Below are 18,996 nucleotides of genomic sequence, written 5' to 3'. Positions count from 1 at the left end.
GAAGGCTTCAAACCATAGGAGTGGGAAGCAAATGCAATGCCTGCAGGGGACAGGGAAAGAAACAGCATAATCATCAGAAAGGTGAGAGCTGAATAAACGTTGAGTGTGGTGTGCTGGAGGTGGAAAGGGCTGTGCCCAGGGTGTTTGTTGCCTGCTGTGCTGTAAATACCAGGGTTTGGGTTTTTTCATTGCAGGTTGCAAAGACAGATTCAGTACGTGTATTAGAAAACACTGAGTCGTTCTATGCTGTGCATGTGTTGCTTAGCATGGTAGCATATACTTGCTGCCTGGCTTGGTGTCAAGCTAAACAGAACAGACAATCGCTAAGCTCCCTTGCAGGTTTTTTTTTTTTCAGTGGAAATAATTTGGATTTCTCAACTCAGCTGTTACTTCTCTCCTGCAGCTCTGTCTTTCAAGAGCTTCATAACAAGAGCTGTTAATTGGTCGGTGGATTCAGAATTTCTCTGTGGGAAAAGAATTACAGACATGGTATGTTCAAGCAAGCACCAATGGAGAGTTGCTTAGAGCACAGACCTAGTGTGAAAATAGGACTGGAAAAAGCAAGCCAAGAAAATTGCTGTTCTGTTTTTCTGTTCTACTCAGGAAGAGAGAACTTTGCTTACAACATCCTAAACAGTCTACAGCAGGAGGCAAAATTCTGTCTTAGTGGGGCCTGAAAACCAATGAGCTTTAAGGTTGTGTAGGCAACATACTGGAATGGGACTTGGGAGATTCAAATGCTGCTCCTAGATCTGTTCGTAGCTTGTCTATGACTGAGGAACTTGCTTAATCTCTCTAGGCCTAGTCAGACTTGCTCCTTTTTTAAAAGAGCTTTAAGATTAAACTAATGAAAGGTAAGATGCAGTTGGGAGTTATGGCTGTTTCTCTTGTTACTACGCCTTCCCTGCCCCATGCAGTTGTTGCAATTGCTGCATGCTCCTGTGGCCTGAAACCTTCATTGCAAAGGAAAATTTTTGATCAGACTTACCTGTAAAGATGACAGAGATGTTGAGCTTTGCAATAGTATTTGCCAGATAAGCATGAGCATGGCTTCTTGCATGGAGAGGTGCTGCTCGCGTATAATGGAGATACTAGAATAAGGAAAACTGAGTGTGCATCAGGTCAGTTACTTCTTCCTGATGCTTTAGTGAGAACAGGGTAATTACTGTTCTGCAGATAGTCTTATTTTTGGAATTTCCTAATGTTTGAATATTTGTAGCCTCAACATTGTTTGACAGTTTTTCAGAGCAGTATCTAGTACCCTAATGTTGCACTTGGAATGCCAAAAGTCATGGACAGAACAGAAAATTTCAGATAAGACAAGCTGAAATGGGTATTAAAATTCTGTTTCTTCCTGAAAAGGAAATAGTAACTTTGAGTTCTACAATGATAGCTTAGAAATGTTCAGCTGTTTAACTTCTGAGAATAGAAAGTAATAATGCTTATGCCATTCTCATGCAGGAAGTAATGCAGGCTGAAATATTGAAGTTTGTGATTGCTCAGGATTGAGAAAGGTATAATCCATTTTCAACAGCATGGCAGTGCCCCACAGCTGAACAGCAGCTGACACAGGTCTATCGTGGCAGGACAAAATTCAGAGAAGCTATTAATTGTATGGATTCTTTTTGATATAGGGGAGCTCATCAAGGAGTGACTGAAAGGAAAAGATGAATGCTGTGGTTTTTGTTTTTGTTTTCTGGACATACTTTGTGTTTCATGTTGTTTTTCTGCCACCTTTCTCTTGTCTGTTACTGGGCGTAATATATGGTAAGCTGCAGAAGTTCTGAAAAAGCTGGAGAGTAGAAACCTACTAAATGAAAAGCCCCAATGTGGGACAAAAAATAATGAAAATTTGCAATTGTTTGGAACAACTATCTTGCAAATATCCTATTTCAAACATCGTGAAAATCAAGCAAATTCAAAATCTTAGTGATTATTTTTTCCTTTTATGACCACTTGTGTTGCAGCCTGTTCTTACTGGATAACCTTTGTGCAGATATCTTTTACCATACACAGAGGCTGCCAGAAGAATATACACAGTTTAGAAAGTATAAAGCAATTATCTATTGCCCAATATAGTAGCTAGCTTTGGTTACCATGCTACTTGGCTAAGCACTAATGCCTACTGCTGCTCTTGAGACACTGCATGAGCCTCTGCTCACCAGTCAGCCACCAGATGGGGAAATGTCAGCCCCTGACACTCCTTGGATCTAGCTGATTTTCAGTGTTGCTTACTTGCTATCTTCCAATTCTCTGTTTTTTAGGTTTTACTCTTTTTCTCATCAACCCTCCAGCTGCTAGCTATTACAGTCTCAACAATTACAATCTATATCTGTTGTTATTTACTTTGCAGAGCTTTAGTTTATGTACTTTCTTGCACCTAATTTTCTCAGCAAAATTGAAGCTTAAAACCCCCTGGTAATGTGGCTATCAGGTTAGGTTTTCCAATCAAGGATCTTGTAATACTGAATACTTTCATAAATAACTTTTTGATAGATGGAAGTGTGTGCTTATGTGACACAAAAACAAGCACTATGAACTGGACAGATAACCTAAAAAAATTCACCTTAAGGTTCGAGATAATGTAACTGTACACTGTGGATTATTTCTCATTAGATATGGTAGAGGGAGTAAGCAAAAGTACACATAAGGATCTAGGTTTTATAGCAGATCACAAACTTAAACATGAGTGAATATGTCAAACTCGTTGAAAAATGCAAGCAGATGTTCCTGGATGGGTTAAGAATTGCTATGTTCTCTAGTCCAGTTGCTATCAATAAGGTCTCAGGAGAAAATCTGTGCCCAGCGTGAAAGATCAAAATTAATTGTCTCAATGTATTTGTTGGAATTCATTAAAGTTCTGGCCATCATTTTACTGTTAATAAAAACTGATAAAGAAAAGCAGAAGCAATCATAAAAGGTGAGCCTGAAGGTCCATCCAGCCCACTATCTTGGCTGTAATCATAATCAATCACTGATGCCTGAAGTAAGAAGAAAACATGGCAGGCATGTGCCTTTAATTATTTCTCTGATAATTTCCTAGCCTTCAGGGACTTCCTGAGCTACTGGTCATGACTCTGTGAGACAGTGGTGGCAGCATCCAGCCTATTTTCTGCAGTTTTCCAGCTTTTGGTCACTGGACTGTGTATGCACGCAGCTGAGACCTTACAGTGTTCCATGCCAAGTTGAGAAGTGTTTGTGACCCACCAGTGTTTTGCTATTGCAATTTGACAAACCTTGATCAGGTGGGTGATGGTATTTACTGATGAAGTTTACAGGATGGCAGCTTGGTTGTGCCAGTAGTTCCTGTACTGGTAAGAACTTCATCAGAGATGCTGCACTGCAGTATGAATCTGTGGCTTCCTTGCAGATACAGACCTCAGGCAGGACAAAGCTGCGCCTCGTTCCTTTAGCACAACTAATGCAGACCAATCACTGGTAGGTCATCTAGGTAGTATATCCATCTATCATTGCAGACTGCTATGGTGATCATGTCTGCTGTCTTGGTAACAGCCTTGCAGTTGGACTTCTAGAAGACCATGGTTCAAAGTTTTAAAGACAGTAAGTGTGGTGACCAAGTAGGAGTATCTGGCTATGCAGGTAGGGTTAACGTTTCCTGGAATGCTAAGTTATTTTAGATTCTTTGTTTTTCTTACAGGTGCAATGCTTTCATTTAGTGACTAATTCAAGCCCAGCTAGAAAAAGTAGAAATTTAAAAAACAGAAGTTGTATTTCTCCTTGGTTTCCCTGAATGTAAAATGAATAAAGGGATGATGAAATTTCTGTTATAATAAACTAAAGTATTTCCAAGTTGAACTGGGAGAAAGTGTGCTGATAAAAGTGCCTTGTGGGTTTTTATTTATTTATTTATTTACCTTGTATGAGTAACATGTTTGCATTTCAAAGTAGGTGCTTTTGTTCCTCACTTCAGTTAGGCGGAGATTCATCCCCTATCTTTCATAGGGGATAGAATTTATTACCACCAGGCTTGAGTAGCAGGGATATAGAGAGCATGAGGAAATTTGCAGTGTTCAAGCTCAGAGAATCTGAGCTGTGTACTTGGCTGCTGAGGGAACTACTGTTTTACATATGTAAATTTGGTGTTTGTGGGGACAATTGACCAGCTCAGCTTTGTGTGTAAACAGCCACCTTCAGCTGTTCCTTTAACAAGAATATCTTCTGGCTTCTCATATGGGTCAGGCATCTGCAGGTTTAGGACTCTGTGGGCATTTGATAAAACCAGGTTTTACTACAGACATTATAACTTAAAAAAAAAATAAATACAGAGAACAAGTAGTGGAAAAGAGCTCTGGGAGTAAAGGAAAACACAACACTTAAAAAACAAATTTCTCTCTTGAATTATCTGAAGGAAAAATAGTTGTTCTTTAATTGAAGCTATGATTCTTATTTTCATAGCATGTTGGAAGGCAAAAACTAGTTGAATATGCAGAGAGTAAATTCGTAGTCATCTGGAAGGGATAAAAATTGAAAGAGAAGGTGATGAGTTATCTATTGATTTTTGGATGTCACAAGAACTTTCTCAGAAGTTTTGGAAGAACTCTGGAGCAGTATAGGGTAGCTTTAGATGGTACACTCAGAGCTGTTAATTTCTTAGACAGACCCCTCTTGTAAAATAGACAGGAAATACTGTCAGTCAGTCAGGCTGTCATGTTCTTGGTCGTGTTTCTCATGAAACTGCTGTGGGTACATAGATGCTTTCTCCTGGAGCTGACTTTAAGTCCTATCCTTGAAAAACTCAAGAAGGTGAGGGTTACTGCAGCTCATGACATTACCCACATAATGAAGTTTTTGTGAAATTATTACCTTTATGATAAACTGTCATAACTGGCTAAGAGAAGCTTTATGCTGAGTACTGTAGACCTGAGAATCAATTTTCCTGTGTGATGTTTCATCTGAATCTACTCTTAACTTGCTACTGCAAGTAGTAGTGCTTCAAGTGTATTGGTCACCTTCTTGCCTTGGGAGACTGAAGCAGGAAAACATGCACAGCTGTCAAACATTTTAATTTAGTTTACCTAATTACTTAGTAAAAAGATAATACTTAATGTATAGTTGCTGAATCTACAATAACAAAACGTGGCAAGTGGCAAATGCAAAAGGAGTATTCTTTCCCATACTCTGGATGAGGGCAGTTTACTGGAATTTAAGTAACATCTGAGGTTAGTAATATCCTTAATACGGAGATCAGTATTGTCACAATTTTTTTTAAAGAATGATGTTGTACTTTTAAAATGTTTTTGGAAAACCTGAGAAGAAGAACTGTCATGATACTGGCTGCTTGTCTCAGTTCTTGATTGAACTGAAGACTGACAATGGAAATGTATCATGAAGAAGTAATTCAGTTTTCCAGTTTCTCTCTGTTTGGGATTTTAGGAAGAAGCTGGCAGTGCTGAATTTGTCCATGAATCCTTCAGTTTAAAAACAAAAAATAAATAAATAATCAGCTGTCACACCTAGACAGAAACACAGGAAGAGGAAAATAATACCCTCCATCTGCAAGTGTGGGTGTATGAAATGCCCAGCTGTTATTCAATAAAACTATCATGGACTGAACTACAGGGCCAAAGTATGCAAAGTCATAGCTGTGTTTACAGAAATGGAAACCTGATCAGAACTGAGAAGTTATTAGATAAGAAGCTGTGAGTGATTTCAGACAAGATGTGTATTTTAAAATTCTTCCAGATGTAGCAATGAGCCATTGTCAAATACCCACCAGACATGCATGATGACTGTATGTAATACACATCTGAATATTTTTTAACAAAGCTGTTGATTGTATACCCCTTTGCATTGTAAATCTTGTATTAAGGTTGCCTGTGATGCCTGATGAGCAGCAGTTCAAGATGAAAGCAAAAAGGCAGCGTGTGTCTTAGTTGCAGTGCTGCTTGCAAACCAGGAAGGGATTATCAACCTTATTTAGTAATCAAAGAGGAGATGGTATACCAGAATATAGCCTTCGTCCTGTAAGTAAAATGGTTTTATGGCCTTTCAGTCCATCATAATGAAATGTGAACGCCCTTATTTAAATAAGGTTTGTGTCAGGCAATAGTGATTTGTACTTGCAAGTTAGTGATATACTACATGCCCTCAACCATGCATTCACTCAGAAAGGGAGTGAGACAGAAATATATCACAAAAATGTTTAAGACAGATGTAATAAATCAATGGAAATCGAGTTCCTCATTTTTTTTCAGAGTCAGAGTGGCCTTGTAAAGTACTAGTGGAATTCTGATGACAAGTGGGGCTCTGTTCATGTTTCTTTTCTAATTCTGCATCTGGGACCAGACCCATCTTGCATAATCAGAAGCATCTGGCATATAAACTTCAGAGCTGATCAAGACAGTCTGAACAAGGTATGTGTTCATGTTCCCAGACAATTCATTTGTGAATGAGTAACACCAGTGTAAACATTAGGATTTTAGGATGTATGAGAAATCTGGTGTGGATCAGGATGAAATGACACAGATGATGGTAATTCTTTTTAAAAATGTACTTTATCATGATACGAATTATTCCAAGAAGCAAGACGTTTCAAGATGCCCTACTATACAAGCGTAGGGTTCATCCTTCTTGGTGTGTGTGTTTGTAAATCTAAAGAAGTGAGATGCCTGCCAATTTCCTTTGCTCCATCATTTGAATGGAGCAGATGTACAATGCCTGTGAAGAGGTAGGAAGCTCCAATTGGTGAGATTTGTTTGAAGACTATTCGGAGAATAGTTTGAAGACTATGACAGAGCTTGCTGTGTGTAGAAGGACCTAAGCAAGGTCCTCAACCAGCAAGCATGCTGGAAATTCTCCTCTAGACTTGTCTGGGGAAGAACAGAGGACTTAATTTATAAAAGTAGCAATTTCATGTTACACATTTCAGAAATGTGTGTTGGCTACAGCATGCTTTTGTTAAAATGAACTGGTGTTGAAGATGTATTTTCTGATCTTTATCTCATTAGTTCCGTTTTTTTTTTACATCTTGTATTGTGCATTCTTGTGTTAAGATTTCCTGTTAATTTTCTGAATTCCATTCTTTAGTTGCAAATAGGTATAAAACTTATCCAAGGTCAAGTCTACTTGTAGTGATGTTTTTGGTCAAGAATGCAACACTTACAATCCAATGATTGTCACTACAAAACTAATGGAGAAAGTGAACTGTAGATGAAAACAGCAAGATAAGATCCTGGAGAGTGTGGAAACTGTGGAAAGCCTGTGAGAGTACTTTGTCCTGTTTGGATTAGCTTTAAAACACTTGTACGAATTGCACTATTTACTGAGATATTTTCTGTTTTTCTTTCTCTTATAGCTTGAGGGAGATGTAATGAAGTTGGAGATAACATGCTTCTTGTAAGTTAATCGTGTGTGCACTGGCAATGTTACAGAATGCTGCTGATGCATTTCAGTTTATTTTACGGAGGCTGTTACAGAGAAAAAAGTACTTTGCCTACAGTTGCTGTTATGGAGATAGCCAGTATTATTATCATCATTTCAGAATGCCAAACCTGATGACTGTGGCTTTGCATAGTTTTGGAGTTCTTGTAGACTTAGTACATGTGTGGTTTTTGTTTTGCCTACAAATATTTTTTTTTCCTAACAGGAAAGCCTCCTTGGATGTGGGAATAAGCTGCTGGCACCTGAGTGCCACAGCTGGGACGACCTGTTAGGGATCTGTTGGAGAAGCACCTTTTATATAACAGCAGGAGTGGGATGGAGTTGAGCAGTTGTGGAAACAGCTGAAAACAAGCATTCCACTTAGGTACTCTGGACTATTTCACCCCATTTTTCCTAAAGCTTGTTCCACTAATCTTGATAACTCCTGTATCATCCACTGTCATTCTGTATGCATGAGTATAATGTCCTTTTGAGCAATGGATTGTCCCTCTCTCCTGCCTCCATCCACATTTTGCTGCTTTTGTTGGTGTTGAAGAGATGTGTGTGCCTAGACTTTGGGTAAATGCCCTGGAGAATGCTACCTGGTCAGTTCTCCTGTCTTTGGCAGGACATAGCTGACCTTCAAGTGACATATTCCATCAAACTGATTGCTCAAAGGGATGTTTCTGAATGTAAGATGCAAGTCTAAATTAAGCGTCTGCCTTCTAGCTTTTATTGGATCTTGAAGCGATGACAGGTATTAACATATTGCAGCATAGTGATGTATTAAATACATGCAAGGATGGGAACAGTCCTCATTTTCTAGAATAGGGAAGTGTGGTAGGGAAGAAGGGAGGAGAAAAATTCAGAAAGCTTAAAAGCGAGGAGGTTGTCTTTGGGAAGAGTTAAGTAGAACAATATAGAATCAGTTCAACAGATTCGTAACAGCTTTCTCAGTGATAGTCTCATTTAAAGTGTGAAATGATAAGTGTAATACTACTATCCCTGATTTTGTTTCTTTTGGGTGTGCAGTTCCTGAAATTGCAATGGAAAAGTCGTGGATTTCCTCCTGGACCAATCCCACTTCCCATTGTTGGAGGTGTCTGGCGGATAAATTTTAGAGCTGATCATAGGAGCCTGAAAAAGGTATGTATTTTTGAGGATGTGAACAAAGGAGCAAAAAGTGTAAAAAATAGGGATGGTTGTTGGTAGGCTAATATGGTACTAGAGAAAACTTTATTGTGAGGGAAGGTGGGTCATGGAAGTTAAATTAAATGCCTAAATAAGTTAAGTAAAATCTGCAGATTCCTTGCAAATAAACTGATGGTGTAAATGATGGTGAAACGAATGAAATCATGGAAAGAATTAGGTCCATGCTGAGCATATTAATTGAGGGTCTTTCAGTGTTCAGCCTCCTCCACTGAGACAAAACTTTACAAAATAATCCAATGTGCTGATAAATTTTTTTTCAAGACCCAACCTTGCTAAATGAGACTGGCACATGAGGGGGTATTTGGCTGCAAGGGGAGAATATAGGCTTTAGGGAAAAGGAACTTAAAAGACATTGATGCCAAACATCTCTAATGGGAGGACAGAGCTATACTGTTTCTTTGTGTGGATGTAGGGACTTTGTCCTCACTGAATATCCACAGGGTTGCCTGAGACCAGTCCCTATCGCTGGCCAAGCAGAGGTGGGATCCCTGTTCATGCTCCTCAGCTTCACTGTACTTTTATATGAGATGGGAGATGGTCTATTGAATCTTGAAATTTGTAGTACTAGGAGAAGTGACAACGGGAATGTGTAATTTTAAGAGGTTGTAGTTTTTGGTTGAGGAAATGAAACGTGGAGTTGAAAAATGTAACTGTGAATGGGCAGGTGAACTTCTCTTGTGAAACTGAATATGATCTGTAAGCACTCAGTTGTGGCATTTTCCTAAATGTTATTATTTGCAAAGACAACCCAAGTTAAGCTTTAAAAAGGGCATAGAGCATCTGTTCTTTTTATCATTCACATTACTATGAATAGTGGGGTCCCAGAGAGTGCACAGAACTTTACTCCCAAGTTCAGAAAATAAAAAGGCAAAATAGTTTTGTTTTGCAATGGGAGTGTTTATCACAGTAATGTCATGTTGGAAGAGAGGAGCCCATCATGTGTGTCCTTTGGTTGATGTTTCTCCAATGAGTATTTTTTGTCATTGGTCAAACCTACAGCTAGCAAAAATCTATGGCAACATCTGCACCCTGTGGCTGGGTCACAAACCTATGGTGGTGCTTTATGGATTCAAAGCTGTGAAGGATGGTCTCACCGTCAACTCAGAGGATGTTTCTGGGCGACTACAGACCTATATGTTCAACAAATTTTCACGTGGAAGAGGTAAGATGTTTGTGTCTGTGAAAGAACTTTGTCTACTGACAAGTCCTTAGTTCCCAGGTCACCCATTCGGTCTGCTCCACGTGGTTGATATAAAGCAAGCCTGTGGTATCCCTCAAAATGGTCTCCAAAATAGTCTGCAAAGTGCTGCTGTCACACATATTCGAGAATCTCACCAGAGCAGCAGCATTTGTACTAGCTAGGTCTTTTATTTATCCATTAGTAGTGTTGTCCAAGCTTGTGCCTTGATTTGAAATAGTCCATGTGAGGCTCACTTGGAGCTTGAAGCCTCCTCTGTAAGCTGAGGCTGAAGTAATCCTTTATGCTCCTGGTTGTTTGTTTATGGCAAAGGCCACTGTAGGGAAAACACGTACAGAGCTGTTGAACAATGTGTAACCTTTTGGGATGTCCCAAAGTACAGGAAGGACACTGGAGCTTTAAACATATTAGTGAGACTGTAGGTGCAACAATCCTTGTTCAGAGCTTCTTACTGTGCTATCATTTACACCAGCCACTGCTGAATTTTGGTGGATGGAGAATATATAGAGTTCTGCATTCGAAACAGAAATGCTCAATGGTTCTTGCCCTGGCTTCATTTCCCAGGAAGGACATGGGTCACGATGAGAGCTGAATGTGTGCTCAAGCAGCCTGGTAAAATCAGGATCCATCCCCCAAAAGCCAGAGACTAAGTGAAGCACAGACAACGTGCTCAAAACCAGTTACCAACTCTAGACATTGAGGAAGTGTGGTGTTTTTTAAATATTGCCAGTAAGGAGATTTGATGGTCTCAAGAGGGTTTGCATAAGATTAAGAAGCACAAGCATAGGAACCCCCTGGACCTCTCCAATGAGCTCCTTAGAAAGGTCTGTTGGCTCTGAGTAGCTTGGTGAGAGACCCTATCGTATTTTCAGGTGGTAGAAACCTGAACACAGTGAACAATTCTTAGCATGTATGTTATTTACTGTTATATGACTATTAACATAAAATTAATTCTTAATGACTGAAGGTATCCTGGTCTCAAATGGTCTCATCTGGAAACATCAGAGACGTTTTGGAATTGCAACGCTCCGGAAACTTGGAATGGGGAATAAAGGAATGGAACGTGGGATACAAACCGAGGCCTATCACTTGGTCAAGTTCTTCAAGGACAAAGATGGTATGCCACTGACAAGGTGCCCTGGGAACTGCTTCCTGATTTTGATGTAGAGTCATGCAGGCTACCTACTGAGGTTAAAGACAAACTATTTTTGTTTCAGAAAAGACTGGGGTTAGAGTACAGCCAAGATTATTTAGAGCGTAATATAATTTAAGTGCAATCAAAACTTTTTGTACCATCAGAGCTCAGCGGTGTGTATTTTGGTATTAGCACCAAGATTTAAAACAAAACAAAACAAACAAAACGGATAACGGTGGGAGTTAAAGACTTGATGCCTTCCTGTCCTCATTTTTGAATGAGGTTTATCTGTTGTTAAATTTGCCAGTGAATTTTGAGGCTTTCAGTATAACAGTCTAAATAGCATAAGTGCTATTTATTATAAAATCTTGCTTTTGAAGTAGCAAAGGAGAGTGTTTTAGTGACAAATGTTTATCTCTGTTTGCAGGAGAAGCTGTTGACCCTTCATTCCCCATTGTTCATGCTGTCTCTAATGTGATCTGTGCTGTGGTCTTTGGACATCGTTTCTCCATGCAGGATGAAACTTTCCGCCAGCTGATTGAAGCATACAATTGTGTAGTGGCTTTTGGGAACAGTTACACTTACTATGTGAGAAAATGACACGTTTAATAAGCAAATTATTCAAATTATTCAATTATTGAACATTATATTTATTGCATTACCATGCAATGTTAATTATAGCATTATATATTATCATAGTATACTATTTAATCACAAAAAATGCTGATTTACAAATACTGATCATGAATGTGAACTGGGCCTGGAGTGCTTTGGGTTTGACATTACTAAACTAGTACAAATAATTACTGTTAGAATTTCCCAGGAGAGGCAGTGTGCTTGGGATGTTAAACTCTTTTGTAATGGAAAGACCAGTATTATTGAGGTGAAAAGTGATACTTTTTTACTGGAGTAAAAGATTGTGGTTTTGCATCGTCTGTTTCCCTCTGTGTCAATTTATGTAATTATATATAATATTAATTAGTATTAAATTTATTACTGTTAACACATACAGAATAGACTTACCTGTGAAACTGTATTCCTCTGTTGGTGAATTAACAGGGCAAATACTAGTGAGGTTATGCAGTAAGGATAAGAAAGAATACAGAGTAGAAATTGCATCATCTTTAATTTGTGTTTTTAATGCCTGTTTGTGTTCTCATCATGACATTTCTCTTTGCTGCAGTACTTTTCCTAGAAAAACTAATTCAGTAATTCAGTATTTAAAATGTCTGCATTGTATCTCTATAATGGCTTTAGTCATGCCATGTGACTTACAGTATTTGTGTTGAATGCTTGCTCCACAGATATACGAAATTTTCCAGTGGTCTTTAGCGTGCCTTCCGGGACCTCTACAAAAAGTAGAATCTCGCTGTGATTTTGTTCGTTCTTTCGTAAGGCAGGAAATCAAAAAACACAGGGAAAAAGGCACCATAGATGAACCAGAAGATTTCATTGACTTTTACCTGGATCAGATGGAGAAAGTGAGTAATTTGTGCTGCAATTGACAAAAATGATATCATAGCAGATTTCATGCACATTTCACATAGCTGTCTATACATAGCAACATTGTTACAGAGCACTACAAATTCAGTTTAAAAAACATGCTGTCAAATTCAAATATGATTTTTAAATAGTCAGTTTAATTGCTTGTTTTAGAAGGATAAAATAATTACTTTTTTTTTAATTATTATTATACTCTCGAGTCCTTAGACAAGAGTAGGCAATGGTTGATTTTAAAGATGTAAATATTTAGATGGCTCTTTAATTCTGATTCTTTGTGTCTTTTCAGTGTTTAGCTTTATTCTCTTTATGCCTTGTACTAAACTTTTGTGTGCTTAGTAGGACTGTATGATTATTGAAACAATCTAAAAGAAAAATGATGGCAGTCTCTGCCTTGAAAAATAGCGTAAATCATTAAATCATAACACATGAGAGATAACTGAAATCAGCAAATGTGCAGGGAGTGGCAAGGGTGGGATAAAACTACTTCTGAAATGTTGTTTTTCTGATGTGGATGTTAGCAGTAAGGCAACAAGGAGCTCTAAATGTAATAGGGCCTTGGAATCCTGACACTTTCTATAGCACCTGCAATGAAAAGTATGTATGAATTTACTTGAGAAAATATCTGCGTAAATCTTTTTATTATTTGGGTACCTGTATTTTCTCCATCTTCTGGAAATACTCTATTTACTTACACTGATCACTGCATGTCACAGTGGGCAGATACATTGTTAGACAGATGTACCTTCTGCACTCTTACTTAATTTCTCATTGACACCTGTAGGCTAAAAATGTCCCAGATTCTACTTACAATGAAGAAAACATGGTGCAGTCTGTTTTTGACCTCTTCCTGGGCGGCTCTGAGACCACTGCTACCACTCTGCGCTGGGCTCTGCTCTATATGGTGGCTTATCCTGACATCCAAGGTGAGTTATAGACATAAACATGGAGATATTTCAAGTAGAATAATTCTGTTCCACATCCCTTTTCTTTTTTCTTTTTATTTTTTGATATCACATTTCCAGCTCTGTTTTTAATAAGCCAATAAAGTAGAACATTTCCAGACAGAGAAATAATTTAAAATTTATTATTTAAATTTAAATTTAAAATTAATTAAAACTTAAAGTAATTTCAGGGTTGTTCAGCTTCTGATGTATTTTGTCTTCTGTGTATTTTGTCATGATTTTTGACAGACTGTTTTAGTACTGTAAGAATGTAATAGAAAATAGTCTGATTGAGAAGACTCAAAGTGAGTTAGGAAAAAAGTGATTCTTTCCTTGTATATGAAATGTCAAACATACATTGTTTGTGTTATTAACTGAGACATCAGTTGATTTCTGCATAAGTATATTCATCATAACTTATGGAACGTTAAATAGAGAAGAACAGAGAAGACAGAAAGATGCCTGACAAATTCTACACAAGGGCAAAGTTGCTCATTAGTTTCAAAAATGTTTAAATGATTTGTACACACATGTAGCTTTCAAATTCTATAAAAAAAAAAAGAAAAAAAAAAAAGAAAAAAAAGAAAAAATCCCTCTTGGATTACTAGCCTTGTTTTTAAGCTTGAAATTTGATCCTGAACTTTCTCAGACTGTGTAAGGTATGGTACTTACTGAAGCATAGGTAAGAGCCGAAAGGGATTAACTATTGGTCATGGTTATGTAATATTACCCTGTCCCAATTCTCAGCATTACTTCTGTGTATCAGTTTGATACAATGGCTTCCTTACAACGTGTTGCTAAGTGTGCTGTGAGTCTGTATTCAGCTAGAGTAAAAACAGTAGCTTGATTAATTGTATTAATCTATTAGTAAGAAACTCTTGTTTTATTTACACTTTGCTCTCTTTCTTTTAATTATGAAGCTCAATAAATCTTTTGGGCTTGTGGAAAGATGATCTGAACACAGAGCCTATAAACTAAGAAATACCAAATTTTAGTCAAACAGTAAAATTGTGTGAATGTATGTACAGTTGTATAAATGTATTTACATTTTAGGATATGGTGAATATAATTTATTTACATATTATTTTTTTCTATCACTGCTCGTCATGGTGTTCTATGTAAAAGGACTTTTTTTTTTTTCTCTGTAGAAAAAGTCCAGAAAGAGCTGGATGTCGTTTTTGGTTCTTCTCATCAAATCTGCTATGAGGATCGGAAGAAACTGCCTTATACAAATGCTGTGGTTCATGAGATCATTCGCTTTAGTAGCATTATTTTAATCACAATTCCTAGAGAAGTAGTGAAAGATACAACTGTGTTGGGGTATCACCTTCCAAAGGTACCCTATCTATTCCAATATGACCTTTGTCCATAAGTTGAATTCCTCATAGTTGTGTTTTCCCTCATCCACTTTTCCTTATGGTTTAGTGGTTGTTGGTGACAGTACTGACAGTGCTTTTCCCCTCCCGTGCCCCCTGACCTGTGCCTTTTTCTCATGAACAGTGAGTGAAAACCCTTACCAAAAGCATAATTTCACAGCAATTAAACCTGTGAGGGTGCTGCAGTCTTACTTTCCAAGAGTTTGTGCTTTTAAAGTACTTTATAAGCATTTGAGTTCTTATACTTTCAGAAGATCTTAGAGAGGACTTATCAGAAATGCACAGTGTTGTCAGCATATTGATAATGACAGGTTATTGTCTGCGATGTGGACAGATGGGAGGTTGAATTTTTTTTTCCACTTGTGATGCCTGAGACAATACCAAGCATGAACTCAATTTCATTCACTTAGGACTTCTCTTCCATATTATTACATCTCTGGCATCATATTTAACATATAATGAAGATGTTTCCCTGCAGCTCCTGAACTGCCGTCTGACCTCAAACAAAAATCCACTGCTAGTTTCCTTGATTTATGCAGCTTTTCCAAACTTAATCTCAATGCCAAACCTCCCCAAAGCCACACATGGAGACACCTTCCTGCACAGCACTGCTCCATGGTGTTTGCCATGCACACCTTCCTTCCCGCCACCTTGAGAAAGATAATTTGAAACATACTGTTTCATTTGCAGGGTGCTTAGTTTTCCATTTGTAAACCTGCTAAAGCTTGTCAAAAGTGGGAAAATCATTTTACTAAATTTAGGATAAGCTAAAGAACTTTACACCCCTCATTGTGTTGCAGTTGCTAACAGAATGGAAAAAAGGACATGAAGGGAGTAAAGTAGAGAAATACCTAAAACTGAGCTACTGAGGTTTATTATCTATTTTTTGAAGAGAAAAATGAATAAACAAACCAGAAAAAAAAAAAAAACAAAACAAAACGACAAAACCACTCACACAAACACAGACAATGAAATCAGTTTGAGATTAAACATTTTTGTTTCCAATAAAATAATCTTTCAATTCTTCTACCTCTTCATGTGACTAGCAGAGCAGTGCCCTGAGTTATAGCTGGAATTGGTTTGTGTCCTTTTCTTCATGATGTTTGAGCAATTGAGTGGCAGAACTGAGCCAACAGCATCTTCTTTGCAGGGTACTGTGGTTATGGCAAATATAGATTCAACTCTTTTTGACCCTGAATACTGGGAGACCCCTCACCAGTTCAACCCTGGTCATTTCTTGGACAAGGATGGAAATTTTGTGACCCGAGAGGCCTTCTTAGCCTTCTCAGCAGGTAGGTGTGCTGATAACTGAACCTGTTTGTGTGGGTTAGACTGTGAACATGAAGCTGTATTATTTTTCTTGTGGCAAAGACTAAAGGGAGTGGAATCCCATAATAGGAGTACATGGTTTTCTCAGGCCCAAAAATTGTTTGATTGGAAAATAACTCATTTGGTAATTTTATAAACTGTTGACCTTGGATTTTTGTGAAATTGCAGAGAAAGTAAAAGGAGTAAAGACCTAGAATTGCCAATAATTTTGGGATTAAAGTCCTTACACTGTTCTTTGCCACCCTCTGCATCTGCCAGATTATGCTATTATAGTGGTGGTTCCATGGCAGGTGGTTCCATAATTCAGTATTTGTTGATACAGGAATTTGAACCTGTATCAAATGCATCCCAGATGGGTATGCCTTTCCCAGAGAGCTTCTGGAGATGCTCTTTTACTAAGCGTGTGTGTTTATAGAAGAGTAAACAATCAGTTGATTAAACAACAAATAAAACAAAAGCTATTAAGGATTATGCCAGGATTATGAATAATCTGGTTGTCAGAGCTCTCACCTGGGATGTGAAAGTGTCAGCCTCATGGTTCCTGGCCTACACTGGGCGGAAGAGGAATTTGAACATCCCAGGCCTAACCGCTGCACCTTAGAGCCTGTCACCACCTCTCTTACTCAAACTTAACACAAAGTTAATTGATAAATAGGGAAAAGTTTTTGATTCATATGATTAATTTGGAATCAAGAGACTGAAACAGAGTTTGTAGCAGCAGGGAGTTAGTGATTATTTAGTGAAGTGTGAAACTAGGGAGAAGCATCTCTGGTACCTTTTTCTGTAGTCTGGGTAGATCCTGTTTATGGTCAACTGCAGACACCTCAATTGTTCAGTCAGTTTGAGAGAAAAATGTCAAATTCAGCAAATCCTTGTTTCCTGATGAGAATGAGTGATGCTTTTTGAAAAGCTGGGAAGCAAATGCAGGCTACAGATTTGTCTAGGTACTTGACTGCTCTTTCCCTTCTTCTTCTGCAGGACACCGTGTATGCCTGGGAGAGGTGCTGGCGAAGATGGAGCTCTTCATCATCTTCTGCAGCCTGCTGCAGATATTCAAGTTCACTCTACCAGAAGGAGTTAAGGAAGTCAACATGGACATTATCTTCGGGAGCACAATGAAACCCCATCCATATAAGCTCTGTGCCAATATTCGCTAGGTTGCAGAGTATGACAGGTTTGAGGAAGAGGCACTGACACAGGCTTGCTAGTTCACCTTTTATGTTCTTCATTTCTAGCCCAGATTCATTGTCAGTCTGCTCCTGTTGTGTCACATGTTTAAGAAGCTGGTTGTGAAACATATTATGTTTTTCTTTTTTCTCTGTGTCTGGAAAACCTTTGTATGCTTTTCTTGTGTATTAAAAATGAAATAAACCCACAGAAAATGATTACAGTGTCTGATCTTACTTTAGAGTCTACTTTAGAGGCTCAGTGGGAATCCTACTAGAGGGAGAAGGAACATTAAAGCCAGGACTTAGGGGTGCTTCCCATTGACCCCATATATTCTCAATTCTAGAGTGGGGTATGGAGATGCACTTCACAGAGGTGGTGGCTCTGGGCATTGCATGAACCCCTATGGTGGGTGCATGGGGGAAAGAATTGTTTTGCTGGAACCTGTGAACTACCTGTGCGCCAGCTGGTTTGTATATTTAACACATAGCCGCATGGAGATGATAGCTTGGATCTGGAAGTAGTAGAGCTACATCAGTGCAACCCTTCATTTCACTGTGAGGCTGGGGACATAGGCTGCCAGTGAAGGCACCCCTCCCATATTCCCTCCTTAAGAATTGCAGAGGGGAGCCCCAATCCTGGTGAAACAAAGGTGGCAAAAATGGTAAATGACAAGTGGGCTGGCCTGAAGATGCTTGTTTTGCATTTATTATTGTGGTGCATTTGAGAGGCAGTCTTAAAGAGGGAGTCCTCTCACCCAGTGGAGGCAGCTTGTAGTGGTGATGGTGAAAAGAAGTCTAGGTTGGCCACATCTCTTTATTGATGCCTGAAAAGACAGTTACAGGGAATGCTTGGAGTCCTGAGAAGCAAAGCTTGGCACCTACAAAGGGAGGGGCAGGGCAAAAATTACATTGATTTTCTTGAGAGCTATGTGAGGGCTTTCTGTGAGTATGGAGGCTTTGTGTAGCATGCCTCGTGGCACACAGACTTCAGTAGCTGAGTTAATGGAGACTGTTAGCAGAGCTGCTGGGCAAAGTTCTTGCCAGTTTCCTTCCCTGAGGAGATTTTAGAATTGTTATTGCAATTATACTCCATGGATGCTTCATTTATCCAGCATGACAATTTTCTTTCTTTAATGTAATGTTGGTTAAACAGTTCTATTCACATCTGTGAAGAAGCTCAGTATCAGGAGGCTTACTGCTCTTTTCTCAGGCTTCTGGCTAGGGGCTCTGATGGATGCTCTTGGGACTGCTGTGGATCTGAAGTTTGCTCTTGCTGCCACTAGTCAGGACTTGGGAGAAGAGATGTGTGAGCTCATGTGGTTCTTCTGCTCTCTAATTCATCTCTAGCTCTGATACATCTGTGTGATGCTGCATGTGCTGTGTGGGCATAGATTTTTGGGGGTGTGGAGGGTGGGTTGTGCACTAATGTGGAGCTCGGATTCAGTTTTCCTACCATATAAAGATGGTGTTGCAGAAGTGGGTATAACGAGGCATCTGGTTGCTACCAGAGTCTCAGTCATCTCTGTGAATGTATCTGTGAATGCAGCATGTGCACGTACTGTAGACTGAATAAGAGGTGAAGTTCAGGAACAGGCACACAGGATCCATATTGCTTTAAACATTTTCATGTGCAGATTCTTAAAAGAACCTACAAACATTCCAAACATGGAGATAGAAGTCCTTTTTACAAAGCTTATATCTATATCGTGTATATCTCTATATATGTTTTTGAATAGCGTTTATGAATCTGCAT

At 38.7% G+C, this 18,996-nt stretch overlaps 1 protein-coding gene across 11 annotated transcripts; it reads left to right on the top strand.

Moving 5' to 3' along the window:
• Positions 1–928: 928 nt before the first annotated feature.
• LOC311441413 (cytochrome P450 2J2-like) lies at positions 929–17,459 on the top strand (the record flags this gene model as incomplete). 11 transcript variants are annotated; one of them, XM_084529540.1, is made up of 13 exons in its annotated part: positions 929–1,121; positions 6,216–6,374; positions 7,316–7,356; positions 7,607–7,765; positions 8,413–8,526; positions 9,592–9,754; positions 10,758–10,907; positions 11,353–11,513; positions 12,230–12,406; positions 13,210–13,351; positions 14,518–14,705; positions 15,896–16,037; positions 17,053–17,459. In XM_084529540.1, the coding sequence occupies 8 exons, from the start codon at positions 9,643–9,645 to the stop codon at positions 17,229–17,231; spliced, it is 1,251 nt and encodes a 416-aa protein (XP_084385666.1). In that variant the 3' UTR covers positions 17,232–17,459. The 11 variants fall into 11 exon arrangements, with proteins under 11 accessions (XP_084385666.1, XP_084385659.1, XP_084385665.1 ...); XM_084529539.1 differs by lacking the exon at positions 929–1,121 and adding an exon at positions 3,286–3,438 and having other exon boundaries at positions 6,222–6,374; XM_084529531.1 differs by lacking the exon at positions 929–1,121 and adding an exon at positions 5,836–5,984.
• Positions 17,460–18,996: the final 1,537 nt, after the last annotated feature.

Source organism: Aythya ferina (assembly GCF_964211825.1).
Source record: "Aythya ferina genome assembly, chromosome: 9".
NCBI classification, from domain to species: Eukaryota; Metazoa; Chordata; class Aves; order Anseriformes; family Anatidae; genus Aythya; species Aythya ferina.
The sequence above is the reverse complement of the archived record's forward strand: the minus strand, read 5'-3'. Positions and strand labels throughout refer to the sequence as shown.